The sequence below is a fragment of the Hydractinia symbiolongicarpus genome, chromosome 1, assembly GCF_029227915.1.
Source record: "Hydractinia symbiolongicarpus strain clone_291-10 chromosome 1, HSymV2.1, whole genome shotgun sequence".
Taxonomy (NCBI): Eukaryota; Metazoa; Cnidaria; class Hydrozoa; order Anthoathecata; family Hydractiniidae; genus Hydractinia; species Hydractinia symbiolongicarpus.
This window is the reverse complement of record NC_079875.1, coordinates 22294567-22314462: the sequence shown is the minus strand read 5'-3', so window position 1 is coordinate 22314462 and position 19896 is coordinate 22294567. Positions and strand designations below refer to the sequence as shown.

The 19896-nt window shown below is 35.0% G+C and overlaps 3 protein-coding genes across 3 annotated transcripts in view; 2 read left to right on the top strand and 1 right to left on the bottom strand.

The window, feature by feature from the left end:
* LOC130646361 (tyrosine-protein kinase CSK-like) overlaps positions 1–3973 on the top strand; it is a 110721-nt gene extending 106748 nt beyond the window's left edge. The window contains exons 13-17 of the mRNA XM_057452515.1: positions 1960–2010; positions 2634–2682; positions 2766–2861; positions 3013–3099; positions 3179–3973. Of these exons, the coding sequence (XP_057308498.1) occupies positions 1960–2010; positions 2634–2682; positions 2766–2861; positions 3013–3099; positions 3179–3349 (454 nt within the window). The 3' untranslated portion in view covers positions 3350–3973. The remainder of the gene's footprint in view (positions 1–1959; positions 2011–2633; positions 2683–2765; positions 2862–3012; positions 3100–3178) is intronic.
* LOC130613122 (potassium/sodium hyperpolarization-activated cyclic nucleotide-gated channel 1-like) lies at positions 3407–9460 on the bottom strand. Its single transcript, XM_057434482.1, has 10 exons — positions 9090–9460; positions 8782–9009; positions 7861–8071; positions 7586–7735; positions 7305–7523; positions 7040–7189; positions 6690–6930; positions 5064–5236; positions 4262–4488; positions 3407–3545 (listed from the first exon to the last, which is right to left on the bottom strand). Exons 1-10 carry the CDS (start codon positions 9458–9460, stop codon positions 3407–3409), a joined length of 2109 nt encoding a protein of 702 aa, XP_057290465.1.
* A 323-nt stretch (positions 9461–9783) lies between these two features.
* On the top strand, positions 9784–14153 carry LOC130636574 (potassium/sodium hyperpolarization-activated cyclic nucleotide-gated channel 1-like). The gene is made up of 9 exons (XM_057446376.1): positions 9784–10264; positions 10365–10592; positions 12021–12231; positions 12366–12515; positions 12596–12814; positions 12891–13040; positions 13140–13380; positions 13472–13644; positions 13762–14153. The coding sequence occupies exons 1-9, from the start codon at positions 10122–10124 to the stop codon at positions 14119–14121; spliced, it is 1875 nt and encodes a 624-aa protein (XP_057302359.1). The 5' UTR covers positions 9784–10121; the 3' UTR covers positions 14122–14153.
* Positions 14154–19896: the final 5743 nt, after the last annotated feature.

Here is a 19896-nt window from a genome sequence, read left to right as displayed (position 1 = left end):
TAATTTTTTTTGAAAATGACAGCCTTTTTTTAAGTGGAGTGAAACCTTTCAGAATTTTTTTTTAATATTTATTTTTAAGGTGACATCAACCCTTTCAAATTTAAAAAAAATTTTTTTTTTACATGATAAGTTACTAAGGGTTATTTTCAGACTATTTTGTATATTGATTCCAGAGCGTGAGCGTGGTAATCGAAGTCACTTTCTTACGTCTTATACATTGCTTCCTCATAGCATGGCGTGACGCTAAGTTTACTAAAGTGAAAAAATAAGATAAACGTGTTTATTTTTTATTAATGTTAAAGTCGTATTGAGCCGTAATGGTTTAAATTGTACCCCTTTAACTCCGTTTAGCGAGCGATGTTGTTTTCTACAACTGAAATTCAGAACAGTGCTTTATAGAATGTTACCATATAAGCATGTGCTATACAAATCTATATATTCGTATAGTAGCAAAATAGCCATAGACATACATATATAGGTGTGCGGCTATATAAAATTCACCGGCTTATAAATTTACACACTACGGAGGAAAAAAAATTCCTAGCATAAGTAACTGAAATTTTGTGTTTGCAGAAAAGATGGCATATTTCTACTTAATCCTTCAAATTAAATCTTTATAAAAACATTTGCTATAACCACGCTTTATAAAAAGCGTGGTTATAGCAAGGTTTGTGTAAAGCTTCCTTATGCTTTCACAATTTAATGATGTCGTTATTAAAAAAAAGCCACCACCAACCAACCACGAAGTAGAAAAAATTTAATGAGTAAAATACAGTAGCTGCTTTTTTATATGTTTTTACCAAGTATATATAGCTACATACCTAGCTAGCTATATATAGCTACATACCTAAGTCTATTTTTACATTTATAGCCAGCTGGCTATTGTAGCTAGCTAGCTGTAGCTAATGTTACCTTTAAACTAAAGCTCCAGTACCTAAGATATGTTGTTATTTCGTTAATTTAGCTATATGTATAGCAGCTACCTTAGTATTTTTGCTAGAAATATGACTTTAAAGAACTTTAAAGAAACTGATTTTTTTTAGATGTTATGACTGAAACTTTTTTTGACATCTTATGTTGAACTTTCTTTAAGATGCAATGCAATATACTGAAAGAACTATTTTTTGTAGAGTACCGCTATTTCCACATCCATTTTGTCGTATATTAAAACAAGTTCATACTTTTTAAAACAAGGCAAGTGTCGAGCTTCAATGAAACAGGAAATCCTTCTTTCACATTTAACTTGAATTTGAAATATTCACTAGTATAGTATTTTAGTGATGGTTTTTTGACAATTTATTTCTGATATGTTCTTTTGAAGTTGCTCTAAACAAGTGTAAAGCTTACGTGATAGAAACATACCAAGGATAGATTTAATCCTGAGAAAAAAACAATGGCCGATCTTTCATCTTGGCAGTGGTAGTAAATTTTTGCTGTCATAACTCGGAGGGCTATTTTTATATATACAAGTTTGGCCTTTTAAATGACACAGAAATTAGGTTCAAATACATACTCGTACAGTAATAAGATTTGCAAACTTTTATTTTTCCAACACATACCAAATCACAATTCTCAATTAACATGTGATGTAAGATCTTTGGCTTTTTTGTTAGAATAACATCAAGTGTTAGGCCTTAAAAGACATGACATGTATAGCTATCTATCCAGCCAGGTTATTTGGTATGGAAGGATAGATTTTCATACCACATTTTAATACTACTGCTAGCTAGCTATATGTACAACTCCTAGAAATCTATCTATATATAGTATGAAGAGTGTGTACGTTTGTCTGTAACAGGCAAAGTGGATGTGTTTATTTTCCTTTGATCTAGGCAAAATCAACTGAAATTGGTCGAAGTAATGTTTATTTTTTAGAGTTTCTTAAAAAAGTACTATTACATTTTCGGTGGAAAACTTGTAATAAAAAATGACACAACCGTGTCATTTTCTTACTTTTAGAGACGTGTGCGAAGGAATGCGTTATTTGGAAGAAAAAAAAGTAATTCACAGGTGAGCGTACGTGAAAGGCGTTCTTTTGATATAAAAAAACCGTTTTCAACTGTGGCTAAATGTGGATATTTTACACATTTTTTCAGCCTCATATGTTCTTTTCGTGTTCTTTAAGTTAGTTCCGAAAGTTTATTCTAAAAGTTTATTAAAATTGGTCAGGCGTAGATAAGCCTATTTCCATATTTGTTATGCACAATGCATATGCGAAAACACAGGATAACATGAAAACGAGATTAGTTATAAGCCAATTTCATGATGTCATAGTTGATTATCTGTGAACAATGTATCAATAAAATATTTATTTTCCAGCTTTTAGCAGGAATATAAAGGGACGGTTATGTTCCAAACAAACGCCCTGGAGGTTTATTAAGTTTTCAAATTTTTGACATGCGCGCTTACTCAAGGAGAGCGCTTAATCAAGGAGAGCGCTTAAGTGTTGTGCGCTTAAATTTTTTTCATAGAATTGTATTTCGCATGTGTATTTCGCGGAACATAAACGGACATGAAAATGGGTTATATTCTGCAAAACATATTCTTTTTTTTCAGTAAATCTTCTTCATTTTTTGTGATTACATTGTAATTCCGCACATCACTTTAAAACGGGCTTTGAAATTACGTTTTAGAGATCTAGCAGCAAGAAATGTGTTGTTGTCGGAAGAACTTTGTGCTAAGGTTTGTCGCTTTATTTGTTTCTTTGGTTTTCATTTCATAATAGTTTTTTAATAGTTTTTTCTTTTAAACATGCTGCTATTTAGGTCTCTGATTTCGGTTTGGCTAAAGACATCGACCAACAGATGGAGCTAGGAAAATTCCCTGTGAAATGGACTGCTCCAGAAGCCATTCGATCGAACGTGAGTTGAGGAAAAATTAAAGAATAACGCATATGATTGCTCATTTTGTGATTTCTAAGACCGTTTTAAAAACATTTTTTTGCTTTTAAATGCAAAAAACATTAATGTTGTTTCTTGTTTTTCGTACGACAATTTATTGTATTTTATTTAGAAATTTTCAATCAAATCAGATGTCTGGAGTTTCGGTATACTTTTATGGGAAATATTTTCGTTTGGTCGTAATCCTTACCCTCGTGTGGTAGGTGTATTTCACGTGTTTCTTTATCCCAAATGTAATTCTTCACCTCGTAATGACATTTTTTTTTAAATATTTTTAGCCTCTTAACGAAGTATTGAATAAAGTCACGAACGGTTATCGCATGGAGAGCCCAGACAAATGCCCTCCCAGTTTTTACAGTCTGATGAAGGCGTGTTGGGACATCAACCCCAACAACAGACCATCTTTTTCTCGCATACAACTCGAACTGAGCAGGGAAACGAATTTATAGATGATACTAGCCTCCGACTTTTCATACTAGTGTTGTGGTCTAAGTTGATTAGGATATTTATGCAAGTAATTTCACTCTAATAAATTCGACACCAGGCATAATAATTGTAAATGCAAAATCAGCGTTAATTCTTCTCTGTGAACGCTTTTTGATGGACCAGATAAAGCAACTCAATTGGCTCGCAAAATGTTCCGGCCTGTATAATACGTTTAGTTCTCTCGGATTAATAAGGAATGATTATGATTATTTCTAAAACAGTCGCTTACGTTGTAAAATAATTAAAGCCTTATAACGATCTTTCTATTTTTCACAAACAACTTTGCTCGCAAGGCCAATATTTTGTTACATATATACTTTTAATAACTTTAATTTAATATTTAGCCCTTCTTAATGCATTTGTAGTAACGTGTTAAACGTGTCCATAGCTATTTCGTTTAGTTTTTATGTTATGTTTTTTTGCTCAGATGCATGAAGCGCGAAAATATTACCATTGTATAGGCTTGTGCTTAGAGTTTTTTTATAAAAATATTTTTTTAGAAACTGTTCCGCTAATAAAACTCAAGTTTTCTTTTTCTAAAGAACTTTTTATTATTAAATAAATATAATAACCATGTGTTCGTGTGAGTTGTGAAGATTTCCTTATGTTAAGTTTCGTTTCCATCTGGCGTTAATTCGCTTTATGCAGTTATTGCGTCTTATTTTATTTGGATATTTTTATGCGAGTTGCCGCGAACACACACTGGATTAACCCTATTAACACCGGGATTTTTTGGTCTAAAGTGTAGTAACGCAGTTATAAGTGTCAACTGTCTTAAGTTAGTCGCCACCGACTAGTTTAAGAAAAGATGTTCCTTATCGAAGCAATTCGGAAAGACGTAGATAAAAACAAACAAATATTCTCAGAGGCGTAACTTTGGAAACAATTTTAAAAAGCTACAACCTGAGTGAAGTTTCATGTGTTCGTCGATGAGCATATTTAGTGCTGCGGTGATCCCGACAGCATCTTTCTCTTTCAACATGTTATCATCACCAACTGCGTCTTTTATTTGTCTGATGTGTCTGCATAGTTGAGTCAGTAAAGAACGGTGGTTGTCGAGAATCATTAAGTGACGCGTCGTTGATAAAGAAAGAAAGCCACTCTTAAAAGACATAGAAAACAATTCGTTAATTTAAATTCCTTTGCAGTTCTCGTGGATTGGTTTTAGTGAAGGGATCGATATTGTGGCTACGAAGGTCTAACCACTGCGTGTGAAGCACTATCAAGTTTTAAAATTTGAGACCCTCAGATTGGCTAAAGAACTATTCAAATTTTAAACTTCTACTGTGCTAAAGACCGAATGCTTCCCCCGATATTGCAGGGACTGTTATGGTCTATTCAGTGTGGTTGAAGCTTGAAGTTTTTACTACATATACTGAAATATGCAATGTTAACGTAATTTACATTTGGAGGTAAGCCTGTCCGGCTTTCTGTCCTTGTATCAACTGATCCTGGGGACAAGGTTGGCTGGAAAGTAGTTTTTTTATACTTCATTTTTCAAAAGAGTTTCCTCTTCCTCGCTTTGGAAAGATGGAGAATATATTAATATTGAATTACCCGCTCTTTTTTTTGGTTTTTGACTTTTAAGCGTGATTTGCATCTACTAAAAGAGACCTGGGTTCCAAAATAAAAGATTGTTTAAATAAAAAAATGGGTTAGAGATGTAATGAGTTTTACCTGACGACAGATGGCTATTATTCTGCTAATAGCTGTGTGTTCGAAAACTGGTTTCATCTCTTCGTATTCTTCCAATAATTCGCTCATATGTTGTCGAGATAGAACTAGCACATCGCATGTTGATGTGGCTGTTGCTGTTAGCAATCTTCGACTACGGCTTAGAATACTCAGTTCTAAATATTACAGCCGATATATTCGGGTTTTTTCAAGAAATATTTTTATAAGAAAATGAGAATCCTCGAAATCTTAAGAAAAATTTAAAAAAATCCCCAGCCTTAGCGTATTAAGATCCAATTATTGGAGACCTTGAAATTGCCATTTACAGTTACGAAATCAAACTGCAATGCAATAAAGTTTCTTTTTTTCAGCCAAATATAAAGGAAGTTTTTTTTTCTTCAATAAAAAAAAGATGTCTCAAATAAAATACATAACTGTGATGTTATTTACAGGTATAGATAAAACTAGTCGTTAGCCCGTGGAAAAATCCACGGGTTTGCCCGACCTTTTTATACCGCATATTGCGTGCTTCTCGCTACTTGCGCAGCAAGCTACTATTTTGCGTGACAGACAGACAGACGGACAGACGTATACGGGTATTATAATATAGACTAGTCGTTAGCCCGTGAAAAAATCCACTGGGTCGCCCGTCCTTTAAATTAACCTGTTGCAACAAAGTGGACAGAAATATATCGCATTTATTATTGATGCGCATTTTAAAAATTTCGTGTTTCAGTTACGGGACATGGCTTTCGCGGACACACAGACAGACAGACGACGGCTATTATTAAAGAGAAGTCGTTGCCCGTAGAAAAATCCACGGGTTCGCCCGTCCATTATATTTACCCGTCGCAACAAAGTGGATAAAAATATATCGCATTTGATATTCGTGTTTCCGTAACATCATTTTCTAACTCAGCGGGGGGTCCGCGCAGAGACAGACAGACGACGACTATTATTATAGAGACTAGTCGTTAACCCGTGGAAAAATCCACGGGGTCTTCCGTCCTTTAAATTTACCCGTCGCAACAAAGTGGATAAAGATATATCGCATTTGATATTCGTGTTTCCATGACATCATTTTCTAACACAGCGGGGGGTCCGCGCAGAGACAGACAAAATACGGCTATTATTAAAGAGATATTATAGTTATTTATAAAGAAAGAAAAGAAAATAGAGGAATAAAAATTATGAAAAAATTTCAACCAATATTCAGGAATTTGCTACGAAAATCGAGGCTAAACGGTTTTCTTATAATAAAACAACGTGAATTCGTTAAAATATTAATGTATATCACATTTGTAAGGCGACCACTCGCAGAGACCAAATACAATGGAGGTGTTTTATGTTGTCCTGGTGAAATATCGTGTAAAATATTGATAACTACACATAAGGTTAACAGCAGCTATTACTGGATATTTAAAGCTGTATTATATTTACCACAAAAAAAGATCTGATGATTATTGTTAATGCTTAGACTTACGCAGTAATACCGAGTACGCGTTTCCCAAAACTCTCTTGATCCCCCTTTTTAAAAACTTGGGTGATTGTAAGACCCTGAGTGTAAAACTAAGGTTTAGTTACAAGCAAACAACCGTAAACCATTCTTTACAAAAATATTTTTCTCACCTCCACAAAACGAACCCGTGTAGAGATTTTCAATAAGGGTCTTTTGAAAGGTTAACCGTAACGTTCCCTTACGTATGAAAAACATCTCGTCACTGGGCGTTTCTTCTTCGAAAATAGTATCTGTATTTAAATATACCTCGTACTTTAGCTTGCTTAGAAATGACGAAATAAATGGCTCTGGCGCAGTTTGTAGGATAGTCAAGCCTTTAACAAAATCAGCGCATATATGATTCAGGATCTCCTAACAAAACAGAAGAATCAAATCAATGTCTCTCAGATGTGAACCAGTCGCTTATAACGTCTTAACTTGATTGAATGAATTTAATTTTTGTTAATAAAGACAAACTTACATCTCTTAGAGGTTTTGACATTTCTGCTAAGATATCTTCATCTTTGAAAAATTTTCCTCTCTGATGTTTATGTTCAAAATACTCCGAGACGCGCTTTCTTGTTTCGTCTGGTAGAAAGCGATAGACCATGTAGTCGTTGAGTTCGTTCAACTAAGGTAAAATTGTAGCAAAATAAGTCTCATTTCAATGTCTATACCAGGACGGCAAAAAGAAACACAAACTAAAACTGCAACTATAAAAAACATTGCTGACTCATCATGCTTACCTTTTCTTGATACACATTATTCGACAAATCACTTTGGATTACATAAGCCATCGAGTGCGCAATAAAAAGAGCGTAGAACGTAGCTCCTGTCACCATAGTAAAAATGGTAGCAATAGCTTCGGATAATAATTCAGGAATAAATCGACCGTATCCAATACATAGCATATGCGAAAGAGTCTTAAACAATGCCCAACCGTACTGGACATACCAGGCTTCGTTCTAAAAGTGTTATATTTTCCACGGTACAATTTTGCTACAAGACATTACAAGAGAATACATACCTCTAGTTTGCTTAGCTTCACCCAACAATTGGGCGGGAACTCCTGGAGCATTGGCAACATAAAATGAAGGCAGCCATTCCAATGTGCGACAATTAGCATCATCGATATAAGCTTTATATATCGCAACAACCCAAACGTTAAACAGTAAGCCTAAGTGTGAAAAAATAAAGAAGAACATAGGTAAGAACGAAACAAGTGCCTCCTCTCATCAAATAAAGCGCTAATAACATCGAAGTGTAATTAGCGCACTACGGAAAAAAAACATGAGTCTGTACCTCTTCATATTGTGTTATACCACGAATGATTCGCGAAAGACGCAGTAGTTTCAATAGATTCAATATTTTAACAACTCTTAGAATCTTCAGTGCTCTAGAAGCACCTTTTAAGCCAAGGCTGAGATTATCAGTGTGTCGAGAGCTGATTAAAATAATATAATGGATCGGAAGAGAACTGATCAGATCCAATGTAAACCAAGTTTTAAGGTAACTAAAGTTATTGAGCAACATAATTAACAGTGTTCTCTAGACCCAACCTCGTTCCAAGAGCTTCTTAGTGTATTTTATACCTGTGACGTTTTATGGTTTGTTATATTTCTTAAAAGTTATTCACTCAAAATTTGTAAATATTACGCGCATGCACATGCCGTACGACACTATTTTCAACCGTAACGGGTTAAGGTTTTTATGTTAACTTAAGGTTAAAAAACGTTTACAACCTGTAAAGTTGTAGCAAAGTAGTGAGCAAATATGAAGAAAAAAGAATGAACAACAGTAAAAGTTTCAAGTTACCCTAATTCATAAAATTTTCGTGTACATTGAATATTTTCGCTCAGAGACGCTGCATAAACAATTGGTTCCGCGAAAATACTAATTTTCGCGCATTTAGGTGCCCGAAAATTTGTGTGTGAAATATTCCTTTTTAAGAGGTGCGCGAAAATTAAATGCCCGAAAAATAAGATGCGCGAAAAGTGAGCAACAGTTAAGCATGTAAAATAGGAAGACTTCAGTAACATTGCATCAGCCAACATTATAAAAGTAACATGTGTAAGTTCTCTTATACGAAGGGCGATAAAAAAAGGACAAAAGGGTACCTACACACTAAAAGTAACTAAAGATTTATACTTCAGATTTTTCCTAATAAACGGAGCTTAATCATTTATTCACAGTGACAAACTTTTAAGATAATTCTGTACTTACTGTTTCGCAATCTTTTTATGATCTAATTCAAAATGTTTTAACTCCTTATTATTGACACGATAAGCAGTTCTGAAATTCAACAGGATATCAACCAAGCATAGCGTGTCAGATGTTACATGAAAAACCATCCAAGCAAAGTCGTAGTTATTAGCAAAAAACGCGATATCCAACGGAAGAAAAAACATGTTTAATATCAGCATAACCATAATGACAAGATCCCAGTATTGTCTAAAAAATCCGTGAATGTAGAGTAAAAATAGTTCACTTTAGGACAGTTTATGTTTTTACCAAAACCTGTTATAGCTAACCTTATCTTACTGCAAGGATGGATGACATAACCTGAACTCTTAGATCTTTCCCTTTCAACATCGAAACCCCTCTTTCCGCCACAGATCTTTACGTTGAACGAAGTCTCTGCTGGACAAAGCAACTCCTTAATCACATCGGTTGGTGTTATATGCACTCTTAATTTCTTTGTTGTATCTTTTAGATTGTGTATTCTATTCATAATCCTTTGTTTATTACGGTGCGAAAAAATTATTGATGCTAACTTTGGGTGTGATAAAACTTCATCTGTGGATGGCAATTTTTGATTTAATTTGATTCCACCATCACAAGTGATATTTAAAGCTCTATGATAGTTGCTTATAACACAATCAGCAGATGCTTTTTGGAACATAGCACTATTAATACTATTTTCGTCTTTGTTTAACTCGCATTGTTTCCCGCATTATGCGTTACCATCCTTACTGGAAGACTGCGCCTTTTATATATTTCGTGTGATAAAACAAATATGGGTTAGTTGTGAAAACGAAGTCGATTTTAATTTTAAAGAAAATGCTCATACCTTGGCTTCTGTGATGACGTTATATTAAATGACGTCAAGTTTAACACATGTAATTATGCGTCAGTTATTTTCTCAACATGACATCTCCGGACAATTATGTTACTTTAATTTATGGTAAAGGTTAGCATATTTTTCGATGTCGACCAGGAATGTTGAGAATCGAGAAAAGCAGTCAACAAATGTTCCTTTATATACTGGTCCACATTTACCACCTATCAATGCAGCATTAACACCATCGTCCAATCAAGTTGCACCTGAAACTTGCCCGAGTGTAAACAACAATGAAGCTAAAATAGCAATAACCACTGATGACAATGAAAAGAAATTCGGTATAAACGATGGAAATGGTAACAAAGATAATAAATTAACTGATTCTGTTGTACCAAATTTGCAAAACAAGAACTTTTTAAATCCATATGAACAGAATAGACGAGTAAGTATTAAGGTGTTAGAAGGCAGTCTTAATGAAGGGGATCTAACTAGAAGAAAAACAATGCATCATAAAGTTAGATCATGGTTGATTCCGTCTGAAACACCCGCTAATGTTAAGATATTTGGGGGAAGAAGAGCCGTGCAGGAAGAACAAATAAGATCAAGAAACGCCGGTTGGATTATTCATCCGTATAGTAACATGAGGTAAGATTAATATTAATATCATGTGTGACAAGTAAAGAAAGAAAATAATTTTATGTTTTAACTTTCCTCTCATTTTGAATATTGTGTGCATATTTTTTAGATATTACTGGGATCTTGTCATAATGTTGTTCCTGCTAACAAATTTGGTTGTTCTACCATTGAATATTGCGTTTTTTACAACTGAGAACTTGTCATCTTGGGTTGCCTTTCATTGCTGTGCTGATGCTTTGTTCGTACTAGACATCATATTTAATTTCCGAACAGGCTACAGAGAAGAAGACGGTTTTCGTATGATAATAGTTCTTGATCCAAAGCTCGTCGCAGTTAGGTATGTTGTTTTCTGTATCTGTTGCCTAACTAGGGCTTTAGCCTGGTAGTAACTTGACATTTTTGTATTGTATTATGGCTTTCATTCTGTTGTATAACTGGGGTTTTTACTTTATTATGTAGTGACTGCTGCAGTGACATGTTCCTATTTATATATTTCTATTCCTTGACTTTTCCACTCAACTTCCTTTATTATCTTATCCCATTCCTCTACTGCTATGTTATTCAGAATATAACGGATTACCTTTACTCTCCCTATGTACGGTTCTCTTAATTAGGCTGTCAAAGAAATTGTGTACACTTTTTAGATTTTCTGTGATGGCGTATCTGCGTGGTAGCTTTCAACAGATGTTACACCACAAATTCTCTTCACACATACGAAACACTTTTATTTATTATTTCATTAAGTTGATAAACTTTAGCATGGGAATATCTTATAATATAAGGCGTCTAAGGAAGATGACCCTAATTACATCAGTGGTCTCGCATTCATCCATTTTCGGGATATTGGCTGCAGGTAAAACCCTATTCCGTGCTCTGCATATCCTAGACAGTTAGATTTTTCAGGGGCAGTTCCATAGTTGTGCTTGTGACGCATTGTCATTACCCTTCGATTAATCTTTAATTAAGTGTTTTTACGGCAACATCATGGTCTACTTTTATTCTTATTTGTAGGCACTTAATATATGTTAATGTTTCATTAACTTTTGCTTAGCTCGGCTAGTTAGCTACTACTAAATTAGTAGTAAATTCCACTAAAGTTCCTCAAAAACGAGAAATTAATTTTAAAAATCCCGCATAATTAGCTAAACGCTAAACTTACCTAATGTCTCGGAAATCAATAAAGATTTTTTTCAAAAAAATTAAAAGATTCATAGACAACTTTTCAAGCTCTTACTTTCAACTTTTTTTTTCGCGGGAGATAAGCTTTAAGTCAGCGTGTGTATTTCAAAGCTGTATTTCAATGCACATGTCATCTTTCTACAGAAAACTTCCAACAGGCATTTATAGTTTTAGGCCACTCATCCAGCCCTGGAACGTCATTTTAGTTATAACTATATAGCTAACTGATAATATAACTCCTTTGTTTATTTTTTAAGCGATCTCTCCTAAATGCTGGAGAATATAATGGCCATATATCTTTCTTTATACTTTCTGTTCGTTAACGTCTTCAGACACATGTGTTTTGCGGATTACACTGACCACTGTCCTCACATGTGGCCGTGTAAATATTCAGTCTTCATTTTTGATTCATAAAATACATTCCTTTCTTGAACGTTAGTTATCTTTATAACTCCCACACTTTTCAAGTCCTTCAGAAAACTTGCTTTTTTGAATGATCATCAATATTCTTTATTCAAACTTAGACAGTATGGAAAATTGTTTCAGAATTATTTTTTATCTTTTGTAACAATGTTAACACTTTTAGATATGCGAAATCGTGGTTGGCGCTAGATGTGATAAGTTCATTTCCAGTGGATAATATTTTGTTGCTGATCAGTGGAAGCAGTAGTGATTTCAGTTTGGGTGTGAAAAGTGCATCAAGAGCATTCAAATTTTTAAGATTGGCAAAGTTTCTAAGTCTGTTAAAGTTGCTTCGCCTTTCCAGAGTTCTTCGATATGTGTCTAAGTACGAAGAGGTAGGCTTTTTTATAAGTGGGTATAATATTAGCTATATTCCAAAGTTATTTTAATATTAGCCATATTCCGGCAGTTTTCACTCTACAATGCAAAACATTAAAATGTCACGCGCTTAAACACTGTATATATTTAGTTTTATCACGTGACAACGTCAGTTTTCCGATACATCAAGTTAGTTCTAATGATGCTGCTTGTGGCTCATTGGAATGGTTGTTTGGGATTCTTGGTACCTTTAATGCAAGAATTTCCAAAGAATTCCTGGGTAGCTTTGAATGGCCTAGAGGTAAACATTTATAACACTCTATAGTACTCATTTTTACCGTTGCCGCATTTTTGTATCATACTTCGATGTTATTCTCTTAGAATGCCCACTGGAGCGAGCAATACGGTTGGGCTTTGTTTAAGTCCTTGTCCCATATGCTTTGTATCGGTTACGGCCGCTTCATTCCTCAGCTTCTCAGTGAAGCTTGTATTACCATCTTCAGCATGATTACAGGCGCAACCTTTTACGCTCTTTTTATTGCTCATTCAATGGCTTATATACAACAAAGTGACTCCGCAAGACGGCAGTACCAGGAAAAGGTGACTTCTTTTTCAAACTAACTGCAAAGTGAGAAAAAACTATCATTTTTTTACTATATTTCTTAATCTTCATTAGTTTAAACAAATTGAAGAGTACATGACATACAGAAATTTGCCGCTTTCTACTCGAGAAAGAATTACAGATTACTACGAACATAAGTACACTCAAAAGAGGTTGTTCAATGAGACTGAGATTTTAGCGGAAGTCTCTCTACCAATCCGAAACGTACGTTGTCGTATTTCGTGTTTTACTTCCGAGACTGTTGAATTAAATGAAGCAATTTGAAGCACAGTACCTGGATTGTATTAAGTTATCTTTTTCTAGGACATCGTCAATCATAACTGCAGAGATCTTATTGAATCGGTGCCCTTTCTCAAAGAGGGTGGTAATGACTTTGTTATGTTGGTTATCAAAAAATTATCGTTTGATGTTTACCTACCAGGAGATTTTATCATCAAAGAAGGCACAGTAGGAGATGAAATGTACTTCATTCGTAATGGAGTTGTTGATATCTTGGTGGGAGATGTTCATGTTGCAACGTTACAAGAAGGAGATTATTTTGGAGGTCAGTGCAAAAAAATTTTTCTTTAAATTATGAAAATGGAATTGGACTTTTAATAATTTGTTCTAGAACTGACAAAAAATTGTTTTTTTAGAGATTACAATGTTAACAGATGCTCGACGCGTTGCAAGTGTTAAAGCCGCTACCGTTTGCGATTTATTTATACTGAGCAAAGATAGTTTGTACATAGCCCTTGAAGAATTTCCTGAAATGAGAGTGATAATGGAACATGTTGCTTTGGACAGATTAATGAAATTAAAACAGAGGGTTAGTAATGCTATATTATACTAGCGTTGTTTAAATAACAATCCGGTGTTTGCACTAGATGCTTTAGGTAAAAACAATTGAACAGTAATAGATTATTTTTTACTTGTTCTACCTTAGTTTCTAACGTCAAATAACACTGCTGATGCAACTTATGATCTTGAAAATCGTCGAAAATCTTCAACAACATCCTTACCACAAGGATCTGGTGTTGGTCAACACAGCACCACTGTGAAAGTCTCAAATGCTGCAATTGACAACGAGTTTACTTCAACAGGTACCCTTCACCGCAAATTTAAAGACAGTCTGTGTGATGCAAGACATCTCACAAAAGAAGACCTCAGGCAATATACGCACAACGAGCATCGAAGCTTGATTAACATGGAAAGTCAGTCTTTTCAAGAAAGAACTGATTGTCTAACTGGTCGCATCAGAAGTTGCTATTGTGATATTTGCAATGTTGACCACGTTGTTGTATAAATGTATTTTGACTATTTTAAGCACTACTCAAACTATTCCACTTTTTATTTCATATTTTTAGTAGACATGCATTACAATTTAATCCTTTAAAAAACCTAATCGGTCCGACGTTTTTTAAACATATTGTTACTACTCGGAGGATGGAAGGAGTGACCGAACTTTTTGATAGCCTTTTCCAATTGGAATAAACTTGGCAAAGTTAATATGTTATAAAAGCAAAATAGTGGCAATAGTTTTTTGTCAATACGTTTCTTGTGACCTTAATTAGGGTAAACACCGATTCGAAATCTATAACGTCACAGACATATCATCAGCGAAAACTGCTGACACTAGGAAAAGATTACGCGTGCACAATCCAGCTTGTGCTCCCCAATGGCTTCGCGTGCCTTGTGCATAGACAAAGGTAAAACGTTCTCAGTGTAACATTTTCGTTAAAAAAAAATGTTTATTTAAAGCTATTATTACTAATACAATGTAAACTGTTTTGTCTATCTATAGCGAGAAATATCACCTGAAGTCAAATCTATAGAACGAGCTTGCGAGGTCGAGAAAAGTATGCAATTGCGTAGAGCAGTTTATCCAACAATACCCTTTATGTCGTTGTTATGAGAGGAAGATCATCTGTTTAATGTTCCAAATGTTTATTATGATGAAAGTATGTATAAAGCTTAGGTGTTCTTATTTACTTGTACCAGTACCAGAGCTTTACATTTAGATTTAGTTCCCAATGCTTCCTCTTCAGGTTGTATTTTTAGTATTTAACGCTTTTTCAGTGACAGTATGTTCCTTCCGAAACTAATTCAAATAATAGTAGTTGATTTATTGAAAAAGATGCGCAGCGATTTTCATTGAACCGAAAACTTGCAGGGCTTTTAGTTTAGAAGCAGCTTCTTGATTGAGAGGATTGTTCGAAAGGGTTGTAAGATCCGTTAAAGATTAAACACGGATTTATTAAAAATATTTTATTCGTTAAAAATAAACTATTTTTAAGTGTTTTATGCTATTACTTTCTTTTGGTTGTTTAGAAATAAAATCCCTTAAATGTTTTTTAAAGAAGAATTGCGTAATGTTAGATTAACTTATAAGGGACTATTAACCTTTCTAGCTAAAATTCAAGCAGTTAATAACAACCGACCGCCGATCTCTATAATAATACGCTAATTCTGTCTGTCTGTCACTTTTGCAAATGGATAAAATTTCTTTGATAAAGTCTCTAAAACATCGCCTATAAATTTGTTCTGTAAATTAGCAAACTTTGACGTTAAAGCAATATTGACGTCAAAGGAAAGTATATTAAGATTAGTGAAGCCATTGCATTGCATTTTTAAATTTAAGGCTTAATAATTTGGAAACGGGTGGAAATAACTGACGTCATCTCCTGCGTGGGTAACTAGGGACTACCTGGGACCAAGTTAAGTAGGTTTTCCAAACCTGGGTCCCCGAATCCGTTTCGGAATGGACGGGTTGATGACGTCATCAAAAAACCTTCAAACCCTAATATCTCTGCATCCATTTGTCAAAAGTGCACGAACATATACATTTTCTTGATCAGCAATTTAAGCTCTACACAAAAGAGGAAACGTGAAAACAAAGTTCTAATTTTTTTTGGTGGATGGGTTGCTGACATCATCTAAATTTTTATTGTGCCTCAGTGGATTTCTCCACGGGGCTTATCGACTAGTATATTTATGTACCGGTATAGGTGAGCAGCCATTAACACCTAAATTTGGTTATGTAAGAATTTCACTACGTCACACCTTGTGAAAAAATTGGTTGTATAGGCACTACATAGATGTGCATATCTTACATGGCTAGCCTCATAAATATCAAGGGATATATCCTGTCTATTATTTCCAAAAAGGGCCATGGCTTAGAAGGGGGAGTCCTAGAGTATTTGATGCTCATTTTGAGCTACGGAGACCCAATTAGGGTCCGCGCTCTACTAGAGAACTCCCTGCAACATCCAACGGCCAACACAGTGTGTCATCTTCCCAATTTTCCCCACATGGATTGGGTTTACCCGGGGCTATGGTAACATTTACTTGCCCATATTAAATCGCCGCCAAGAAGGTCTTCCGCGCAAAGTGCGAGAGTTATAATCACTAAACTACGGCGCCACAAAATACATAATATAACATTTATCTTGTTTGTGTCATTCTTAGTGGATGGTCTCGGAGGATTGGCTCGCTCAGAACACAATCGGGGTGTCCCTCCTATGTTTTTATTTAAACCGCCAAATTTTTGGTACTTGCCCCCCCCCCCCCGGGCGCAGACCCGCAATGCTCTACTTTAACAGAAGTCATGACCATGGCGACGTATTCAACATGGTAACGGAGTAATGCCCGACTGCAATGCCCGTAAAAAAAGGTTAGCTGGCTAGTAGTTCTCCAGATCCTAGTTAACATCGCTAAATTTTAAAAAAGAAATCAAGTAACTTTTGAGAAAAATGAGTGGCAAATCATTTTATGAACTGATGATAGATGTATTAAAGTAAACTATTCATTGTTGCTAGAGGAGCTATTATCAGCTAATAGCTAGCTAGCTACATAGATAGATAGATAGATGTGCATATTTTACATGGCTAGCCTCACAAATATCGAGGGATATACCCTGTCTATTATTTCCAGGAGGGGCCATGGCTTAGATGGAGAGTCCTAAAGTATTTAATGCTCATTTTGAGCTACGCAGACCCAATTAGTATGGCCCACGCTCTACTAGACAACTCTCGGCAACATCCAACAGCCCACACAGTGTGCCATCTCCCCAATTTCCCTCACATGGCTTGGGTTAACCCGGGGCTATGGTAACATTCACTCGCCCATGTTGAATCGCCGTCAAGAGGAATCGAACCCCGGTCTCCCGCACAGAGTACAAAAGCTATAACCACTAATCTACGGCGCCACAATCTTAAATAGAATGAATGAATGAATGAATGAATGGATGAATGAATGAGATAAACATATATTTCAGTTTACTAGGAGATAAATACATTATTGATTAAAAATTATGCCCTTAGTAAACCTCGGAAACTGCCAAAGTTAGCAGAGCTCGAAGTGTGACAGCCACCGTGGACAATACAAAACACACAACTTACACAGACAACACTACTTGATTGTACAATAATAATTTTAGGTATATATAAATTAAACATAATTAGACAAGAATGTATGCATTATTAGAGATTTAAGTCTGCAAGGGGAGATCTAAAAGTCTTATTTCAGGTAAAGCATTCTGACAACTAGACCATGATAGGACAATTGAAAAGGTACCAATCAGAGAAACAGGTAGATTGTTGTGAAATAAATTATAAATAAATAATACATTTTGCAGTTTCCCAGTATCTGTGAATTTAAGGATGCCTATCTATCGGCACATAATGTCTTATTTTTGCAATGATTCCATTAACCTTTTTCAGTATGGTTGCAACTGAATTAATCAGGGACTTCCATCCTAAGTTAAAATCAAGCAGTACACCAAGATATTTTATAGTTTCATTAGGAAAAACCTTTTGACCACCAATAAAAAGCTTCACTTAACATTTAATGGGTTTAAAGGGATGTCTAAAGAGTATAAATTCTGCTTTACTAGCATTAAGAGATATTTTGTTACAGTACCGCTTGAATGTAACTTTACAATGTATATACGCAAATTTACGACCTTATGTAACGATCTCATGTCTACATAAAGTTCACATATCTTTTGTTTATACAGGAACTTAATTGCTTTCTATTTTTATTGTCATGTGTGCGAGTCAGAACAATAAGATTTGATGAATCCTAACATGCATGTTACATTAAACTTTTAAAATGCGATCTAACGAAGCTTTTCTATCGTCGTTTTATGTTCTTAAACTTTTAAAACGAAACTTAAATCTTTATTAAATTTTATTTTCTTTCGTTGATCTCTTGACAACTGTAGCAATTAGATACAACAATGGGACACATGCAGTTCACATGAGCTAATTAAATTTCGTGAACAAGACATGAACTTTATTGTTTTCAACATGCAAAAATAGCTCATTTGTTTAACAATAGGTTAACAATAACAACGAAAGTTCTGTCGCTACTAAAAGCTCATGCGAAGGTGATAACTATCGTCTACATGTAAAGTTACATTCAAGCGGTACTGTAGCACTGAGCCAGTGCCAGAGGAATCTAAGATCAAGATTGACTTTTTTGACGAAGGATATCTAACAGTCTACAGAAAACGACGAGAGAGCCAGCAGCGAATAAGCAGTCTATACAGAATGACCAGAGAACCAGCAGAAAATCAGCAGTATGCTTCCCCCACATAAAAGTTGCAGACTTTCAGTAAAAAAGTCTACAAAAGTGTTGGAAAACTTACAGAAATGCTGATATAGTCAGTTTTTATAGTGCAAGATAAAAAAAGAAGCCTGTAAATTCTCACATTGTGTAATATAATTGAAAATCCCTAGGTGAAACTTAAAAAAGATCGTGTACCTTAACCATAAATTCGTGCCATGTATGTCCCCAAATGCAAGGTTGGACTAGGGTGGATTGAGATAAAAAATTGTTGCATGCTTCCTGCCAGTGTTGATCAAAACATCTGGTGAAAAGTGTTCATCTGATATTATATCTTGTTCTGGAAGAGTATAAACCCTGTTAATATGCTTGTTGTTTCTAAACTGAAAGGCTGAAAAAGAATACTTCTAGCGCTATTTATATTATTCTTATTGCAAAAAGGTATATAAAGAAGACATTTTATAATTATTCACAAAATTAAACTTAGTTAAAATAACTTACTCTTCTTTTTTTCCCAAGGTTTGTTTGGTGGCAAGATGTATAAGGGAGCTTTTTCGCATTCTGGGAGATGACGTCAAACTGTGTTTAAGGGGAAAAAGAAAGCATAATGGTGGCTTTTGACGAGGAAGCATGTTGTAATCATAAGACAATGTGGCTTCATATTACCTTTATTATTTCAATTTTACTTATGTTAAATTACTAATTCTCAACATAATATAAGATGTGCTAAACTGAAAGTTTAGCACATGTTAATTGGGGTTAAAGCAGGAAAGGTGTGTCTCCATTGACTCCTACTAGTATAAGGCTAACCTGGTTCACTAGTGTTTTGTCATTCTGCATTATTAATTTTACAAATGTGTTGGTGACCTATGAATAATAGTCAACACTATATTATTTTAACCAAAACAATAGGCTTCCTTAAGCTTGTTACTTAAGGCCATAGGTCCATACCACAAGCAGGGTATAAATATGGAGTAAAACACAGTAAGCCTCTTGCTCTTGGACAGTTCAGAAGTTTGCTTGCCCACCCTCCCTGGTTAATGTACTAATTAGTTCTGTTTTGTTTTCTTCTATATTAGACACATTAATACAACATTGGTGATGGCATGACGACAATAACAATCTGGTATACGTTATACCTCGTGTTTCTATCGACAAGTAAATCCAACGTGTGTGATGGAATGAGGACAAGAACAACCTGACACATGACCTGATGTGAATGGTGACTGAATGAACGGCGCAGGGCGACGCGGTCTGATGGTCGATGTTTGATTAAGCCTCAAGATTTCCTTGTAGAGGGGCTAAGTTTCATTTGGCTGATAGACCCCACCAAGGTTTTAGTCCAGAGGCAGAATCAACCATCTCTGTGCCATTGTCATTGTCATTAATTGTCATGTACTGTCAAAAGTCGGTTGTCAAAATGTCAAAAGAAGCCAGTAGCCATATGGTGCAGTAAAAAGAAGGCCATGTGCCAACTGTTATGATAAACACTCACCATAATAGACATGTAGTG

What these genes read in the sequence shown, in the direction of transcription:
- LOC130613122 (XM_057434482.1), bottom strand. Translation starts at nt 9,460, where the DNA reads ATGTTCCAAAAAGCATCTGCTGATTGTGTTATAAGCAACTATCATAGA. An exon ending in CATCCTTGCAGTAAGATAAG is followed by an intron (nt 9,010 to 9,089) that starts GTTAGCTATAAC and finishes CGGATTTTTTAG; the next exon opens with ACAATACTGGGATCTTGTCA. An exon ending in GTATAACACAATATGAAGAG is followed by an intron (nt 7,736 to 7,860) that starts GTACAGACTCAT and finishes TTTCACACTTAG; the next exon opens with GCTTACTGTTTAACGTTTGG.
- LOC130636574 (XM_057446376.1), top strand. Translation starts at nt 10,122, where the DNA reads ATGCATCATAAAGTTAGATCATGGTTGATTCCGTCTGAAACACCCGCT. An exon ending in ATGTGTCTAAGTACGAAGAG is followed by an intron (nt 12,232 to 12,365) that starts GTAGGCTTTTTT and finishes GTATATATTTAG; the next exon opens with TTTTATCACGTGACAACGTC. An exon ending in AGAAGGAGATTATTTTGGAG is followed by an intron (nt 13,381 to 13,471) that starts GTCAGTGCAAAA and finishes TTGTTTTTTTAG; the next exon opens with AGATTACAATGTTAACAGAT.